Genomic DNA, 6,616 nt, shown 5'->3' with positions numbered 1-6,616 from the left:
CATTAAGTGATCGATACTTGATATTTTTTGTTAACTTTTAACTAAAATTCAAAGACTTCTTTATAATTATTTTTAAAAAATCTTAAATTTTAGTAAAAAATAAAAAAAATCATATGTTAGAATTAATATAACTAAAACAATTAATTCATACAAATTATTTTGTTTAAAATAACTAAATTAAAAAAAATTGAAACGATTTAAATAGAATAATCTAATGTAAGAGATTCCAACACGTGCAGGTATAAGTAATGGTCATGAAAATTGTGTTCGTTATTATCTTTCATTTAAATTTAAAGCATAGTTTATTATCTACTAATACTAATCCAGTTTATTAATCCGAATTGTAGCGGATTAACCCAAGACTAATCATTTTTTAAATGTTAAAAGATTATACAATAAAGATGTTTATAATGAAAACATGAGGCAAAAGATATAAAGAGCAGGATAAGGATTGATATGATGATATTATTCATTCAAGTGAGAAATATTTCCAGGGGAACCACACGCTAAACAATTAAAGCAAAAAACAAAAGAAATTTTTTTTTAAAAAAGGTCCTATACTTATAAATAATTTTCCTTTCCATGAGAACACCATGTTCTTTTAACTTCAATTTTCCATCCCTACAAACAATAAGGGAGGATGCTACTGCAAATCATCAATTCCCTAAAAAGAAAAAAGAAAATCAAAGCTCCTATAATCCTTCCAACTATATTTTATATATATATATATATATATATATTCCTTTCATACTATTTTCAATTCCACCTCTTCATTCCAAAAATACATGTAAAAGCTCAACTGCGCCCAAATAATTTTCTTGTTTCAATTCAACCCCTCTCTTCGCAGGGGCTAAAAACAAATAGAAAAACATCCTTTCTACTTAAAACCAATAATAACAATCATCATCATTATAAGCCTACTTTCAATAACCGGAGCCTTTTGCGGGTCGGGCAATCGGACCGGCGTGAGACCGGAACCCGAAAGTAACGGCGTCGTAAACGCACCAATGAAAGTCGATATCTGTTCCGATAACCTTGGCCTTCTCGCACTCTTCACAAAACAAACTTTTCGATTCCCTTGCAATTCTCAGATTGGCACTTCCCAAATTCACCAAATACCTCTCTTTCTCCATCTGCAAATCCCTTACCCTCCTCTCAAATTCATCCAATCCCGTACATACCCTCGCCTCCACCAATTCACTACCCCCACCACCGCCTCGCCTCAACAACATAGCATTCGCTGGCGGTTCCTTCTTTATCTCCGCCATCGGAGGAGACGATTCCGCGTTCTTTCCTTTCCTTGTGCGTGACCGCCGTGATCTTTTCAATACAACGAGGAAGAAACAGTCCTTTTCGTAAGAAAGCGCTGAGAAATTTATTTTCCCAGTTATAGGGAAGCGGTTGCGCGGGTTGTTGCCGTCTGCAACATAGACGGAGAATTGATGAGGCGAGATCCCGATCTTACGGCTAAGAATCGATTGGAAAGCCTTGAAATCCATGGCTGGATGAATAACGACATTCCCTATACCAGTTTCACACTCTCCATCGAAGAAAACAACCGGGAACGGAACTCCCCCTCCAGCAACAACACCACCAACGGCAGCGGCCTCCACCATGTTAATGACGTCAGCTTCAGAAGAAACTGCAAATATAAGCGGAAGAATCAGGAGTGGAAAACGAAAAAGAGTGATGAGAGAAAGAGAAAGGGGGGTTTATTATATATAAAAAGCTTGGGGGAGGAAGGGGGGGTTTAAGGGGGCAGAGGGTGAGAGTACAAAAGGGTAAATTAAAGTAAGGCGGTGAGGATCGAAAAGAAGAGGAGAGAGATACGTAAGGTGGAGATATAGATATGTATCGGGTACTCTTTTCATTTGGACGTTTTTTAATTTAGTTTAGAGAAAAACTTGGGGCTCAAGTAAAAGACGGGTTGGGATGGAGATTCTCAAAACGACGCAGTAAAACTGAAATTCATTTGTTTTATGGGATTGAAAGTCGAAATTGCCCGTCCCCCTCATGTATATCTTTCTAATGTTATTATTGTCTGCTCCAAGTACCATTGGCATCTATATGGGATTGAATTTGAAGGTCCTAAAAACGTCTTCCCATTGGTTCGATTTTTGGTCATTTTCCGTTTGGACGTTTGTTCATCATTTTCCATCTTGGGTAAAACTTTAGTAAGTTAGAACTGAAATTGTTAATATAGTCTTGTTATTGGTTAAACATAAACTCTGCTGGGCCATCCTTGAATTTTAGTGTTAAAAAAAAAGTAGTGAATTGAATTTATTACTAAAAAGGAATGTTGCGTAGAAAAGAAGTAACAGACGCTTACACTGTCCACCCTAGTTGTTATTACGAGTAAGGTGAGAACAGTTTGATGAGTGTAATGGAATAAGATGAAACATAATGCGAATACTGGTGTTGTATGAACTATGCATTGGATGCAGCAGGTGATTTAAGAGCAAAACAATGGAGAGCTTGACATCATGGGTTTTAAATCCTATCAACCTGCTGTTCTACTATTCAGTGGCTACGTATTACTAGTATCTTACTTTTCTAAAAAAGACTCCACTCTTCGTTAGTCGGGGGGTGGTGGCGGATTGAGAATGTCAAAAAGAACACTTTTTGTGATAAAAGCTAATGCAATTGAATCCAGGTTATTTGAACCCCACCAATTGGATAAAAAAATTGGCCAAGATGTCAATTCAAAAAAGAGCTTTGAATGGATTGGTCTAAGAACAATATAAACTGATTGAACCAAATTTTTAATGATGTATTTAATTGAATCAAACAGATTGATCAAATCGATAACTTTACTAATTCAACCTCCTATCCAATTCCAAAAATCTTGAATTGGATCCAAGTTCATTACAGAATCAAGCAAGATATATTTGTTCACCGGCAATAGCTAATGCCTCTTTCTCGACTGAATATTGGGGGGAAATGAATTTATACGAAAGAATTCCATCGTTAATGTGGTTCCATTAGATATTGAACCAACACGGTTAGGCTTTGGTAGCTATGTCGTCAAGATAACAACACATTCTCAACTCAAAATGGAAGAAATAAATAAATTTACTTGAATTTGGCTATATATATAATATCTAGCGGCACAAATTGCCCGTTTTATACACCAAAAAAGACCTGGTACCTATGTAGTTGGATGCCAAAGCCTGTCCATCTGAGCTTGGTTGAGAAAATGCCAGCAGAGATTTTTCAGTAACATATCCGTTGCTGAAACTTTTCCTGTAATTTACAAAACAGCATAGTCATTACAAACTGAATTGGAGCTAGAAATAGGCCTTGCGGTTCAATCACCAAATTCCGACTCAAAATTTCATGTACTGCTTCCCAAAAGCATAAAACAAAAGTAGCTACTTTCGGAGATATGACTAAGCATGCAAGACTGTTTCATTGCAATTACTATTTTCAACACTTTTAACTTCTCCACTCTGGGGAATTTGTTTGATCTTGCAGGGGATCATATAAGCATCAAAGGGATCACATAAGCATCAAATCAGCCATGTTGACAGGGATATTACAGAGTTAACCAACCAACAATGACATAAGAAATACCAGGCATTGTTGGGTTAAGATAACTTTTGCCTGCTTGAATTATGAATTTTGGCTCAATTTTAGGAAGTGCCCTGCTTGACCGCCAGAGCACAAAAAAGGAAGTGTACATCGAAAGAAGGCTACATAAGTGAACCCTTAGCATTATTTTCTTAGTCAAATCAGCTGATTTACGCATAAAAAACAACAGAATGCTATGCTCTCATCTCTTTTGAGATTAAGCTAACCTAATTATTTGTTTTTGCTATTTATATATATTAACTATCTCATTGATATCCAATAATAATATCTTAGGTTATGCTTTAACTGATTCTCATTGTGATATATATTGTCAACAGAAATAAGTACAAGGCTAAAATGAGCAGGCATTCAAAATGAGTCAGTATACTGTGTAAGACACTCAAACATCACCAAAAACCAAAGCCATTTTGAAACAACAGTTTGAGTTAACTAAAATGGTCAAGGATTTACCTCACTGCTTCCAACAATTGAGTGGCAATGCCTTTTCTCCTGTTGGAGGGAGTGACCCAGATTGCTCTAATGCCACAAACAGCGTGTACTGCTTCCTTTTTACAGAGAATTGCTCCAGTGTGATTTTCATGCAATACCTCTGAAGGAGCTCTTTTTATGACTTCCCTCTCTAAAACAATTTCCCCAAACTGAAGTTTGCTTGGGTTTGACCTTCGCTTTGCTATGGCACCATCCTGTCTTTCACCAACTGGATATGAAAGAACTTCAAACGCTTCCTTTATTGGTTCTGCAACTAGACACCCAGCAATCCGTTGGGAGGAAATGAATAGGTATACCTGTAAACAGTAGAATATAAAAATTCCCAAGATTGGAGTTCATAAATTGTTGTACTTTGCAACTATTTGGACTGTAATACAGTGATATAGAAATTTATCAAATGCAAGCAACTAAGTAATAAACCAACACTATACGAAGTAAAGCAAAGCATACTGAAGTAGTTGCGGAAACTTTGGAAGAAATAAGAATCATTTACTACGACAATTAAACAGATTTTTGTGCATAGCGTGTCAAATTGCCAGTATGTAAAATGCAATCAAACCACCTTACAAAGCTTGTGAAAAATCCAGCCCTCACCAAGTTCAGTCTCCATCATCTTTACAACCTCTTGCACCTACTAACACGACAGTATTGCAACAAAGAACCTCACAATCATCAAGTTGAAATAAATTATAAAAGATAAACCGTGTAATATTCTCAAAAACCCAAAATCTTAACCTTATTCCTCTGAGCTAGAGGATCAGAATCCAAAACCAAAATGACTCGACTTCGTTCAACATTGGGCACATGAACAACCCTCTCATTTCTCCATCCCTGTAAAATGAATCTAGAAGTCAAAAGATTCCGTGAAAATTACCATTCTTTCACTACTTTTCAAATTCTTAAAATACTCTATTAGCTTTTGGATCAGAACAAACTTCTTTTTTTGCTACTATTGTATTTATGTAAATAGCAGAGGAACAATCCTGAACTGCAGAAGACATGTTAAAAAGCACAAAGCGAAAACATAGAGAAGCTTCTTCATGTGTATATATATATATATATATATATATATATATATATATATATATATAGTATTAAGCAAATTAGAGATGTACCTTGAATTGAACCCCAAGAGTGAAATTCTTGTGAAAAATGGAATGGTTCCTTTCATCAGCTTCATCCCCGGGAGAATACTTGACCCCACAAATTGAACAGGCATGGAGAAGAAAATCAGATTGACCTAACTCCAAATGAAACTGTGCATAACTTCTCTTCTTATTTAGATTTCTCCCATTTGAACCACATTCTTCCCTTGAAACCCTAGTTTCTGATATGGGTTTATCGAACTTGTCATCGCCAGATTCTTTTTTCTTGTCATTCCTTAAAAAGTCCCCAAAGTAAATAAAATTAAAAAAACAAAACAAAACAAAAATCCAGACTTTTTGTAGAAAAGAAAATACCCATTAAAATTTGAAGGTCTACGCGTGTAGGTGTTAACAATGGTGTGCTGACTCTTCTCCCAGGTGGCTAATTCATCGTTCTCATCATCGCTGAAAACTGGAGGTGAATTTGAGAGCTCAACCGACAGAGAAGAAGAAGGAGGCTTGAAGAAGGAATTTATTTTGGATTGCATCCTCGACCCTCTTTTGGATGATTCATCAAAATGGCATATTGGTGGAGTTTTTGACTTTTTGTTGCTGTTGAATTGGCGCTCTAAAGATTTTAAAAGATATTTTAAATTTTTATTGAAAACTTCCCGCCAGACCGGAATAGCCCCTTATGAATCTCCTATTCTCCTTTCCCTTCCCATTTTAAAATTCAAGTTTCCTATTTTAAATCCTATGAAGGTTACGTTTGGATTCATCCCATTTTTACTCTCTTCCTTTATAGTTTGAATATTTTTTAAGTGAGAATTTGGCGAGGGTAAAATAAAATTCTTCAAGCACCAAATCAGTAATCAGTGAAGAAAGAAAAAAATAGAAATCAACAAATTTTCCTACATAAATCTAGAATAGCATACACCCTTAATAAGTATTCTATCAAACCAAATAATTATTTGCGAGAGCCTACAAGATAAACTTATAATGATTATCCATAACATTGAACTAAACATTCCCCTTCCCTTAGAGTTTTGTTTGTTCAAGTAGTAGTTACAAAAATCTTTATTTTTTTTCAGTTTGTTTGGCGTAGAACATCTTTGATCAATGCAAGTGATTTTCTCCATTAATTTGTCATTGTTGATTAATTCTATCCTTATTAATTAACTTATTCTTATTTACTCAAGTATAAAGTGAAGTAGTACAGGCTTTCATTCATGCATACCTTTCAGGTTTATTTGCAAACTTCTAGCTGCTACCAAACCAATTTTCAAATCCTTATTTTAGCAAAAAGAAATTACGAATAGGTTCAAGGTATGCTCTGTTGAATTATTATCTTTTTTTTCTTTTAAAGATAACGTCAAATTAATAAATCGTTCCGTACTTCTAAATTTTCAATTACAAAAAGTTAATATTTAAATTGAAATAAACAAAGAGAG

At 35.0% G+C, this 6,616-nt stretch overlaps 2 protein-coding genes across 2 annotated transcripts; both read right to left on the bottom strand.

The window, feature by feature from the left end:
- Nucleotides 1–571: 571 nt before the first annotated feature.
- LOC108454884 (uncharacterized) lies at nucleotides 572–2,181 on the bottom strand. The gene has a single exon (XM_017753491.2). It carries the CDS (start codon nucleotides 1,614–1,616, stop codon nucleotides 924–926), a length of 693 nt encoding a protein of 230 aa, XP_017608980.1. The 5' UTR covers nucleotides 1,617–2,181; the 3' UTR covers nucleotides 572–923.
- A 611-nt stretch (nucleotides 2,182–2,792) lies between these two features.
- LOC108456242 (protein CHROMOSOME TRANSMISSION FIDELITY 7) lies at nucleotides 2,793–5,909 on the bottom strand. The gene is made up of 6 exons (XM_017754840.2): nucleotides 5,541–5,909; nucleotides 5,196–5,460; nucleotides 4,816–4,911; nucleotides 4,643–4,711; nucleotides 4,042–4,376; nucleotides 2,793–3,243 (listed from the first exon to the last, which is right to left on the bottom strand). Exons 1-6 carry the CDS (start codon nucleotides 5,711–5,713, stop codon nucleotides 3,102–3,104), a joined length of 1,080 nt encoding a protein of 359 aa, XP_017610329.2. The 5' UTR covers nucleotides 5,714–5,909; the 3' UTR covers nucleotides 2,793–3,101.
- Between the last annotated feature and the right edge of the window lie 707 nt (nucleotides 5,910–6,616).

The sequence above is a fragment of the Gossypium arboreum genome, chromosome 9 (genome assembly GCF_025698485.1).
Source record: "Gossypium arboreum isolate Shixiya-1 chromosome 9, ASM2569848v2, whole genome shotgun sequence".
NCBI lineage: Eukaryota > Viridiplantae > Streptophyta > Magnoliopsida > Malvales > Malvaceae > Gossypium > Gossypium arboreum.
Note: the sequence above shows the minus strand (reverse complement) of the source record. Positions and strands in the feature narration are given on the sequence as shown.

What these genes read in the sequence shown, in the direction of transcription:
- LOC108454884 (XM_017753491.2), bottom strand. Translation starts at nt 1,616, where the DNA reads ATGGTGGAGGCCGCTGCCGTTGGTGGTGTTGTTGCTGGAGGGGGAGTT.
- LOC108456242 (XM_017754840.2), bottom strand. Translation starts at nt 5,713, where the DNA reads ATGCAATCCAAAATAAATTCCTTCTTCAAGCCTCCTTCTTCTTCTCTG. An exon ending in CTCTAGCTCAGAGGAATAAG is followed by an intron (nt 4,712 to 4,815) that starts GTTAAGATTTTG and finishes TCGTGTTAGTAG; the next exon opens with GTGCAAGAGGTTGTAAAGAT. An exon ending in TTTTTCACAAGCTTTGTAAG is followed by an intron (nt 4,377 to 4,642) that starts GTGGTTTGATTG and finishes TACTGTTTACAG; the next exon opens with GTATACCTATTCATTTCCTC.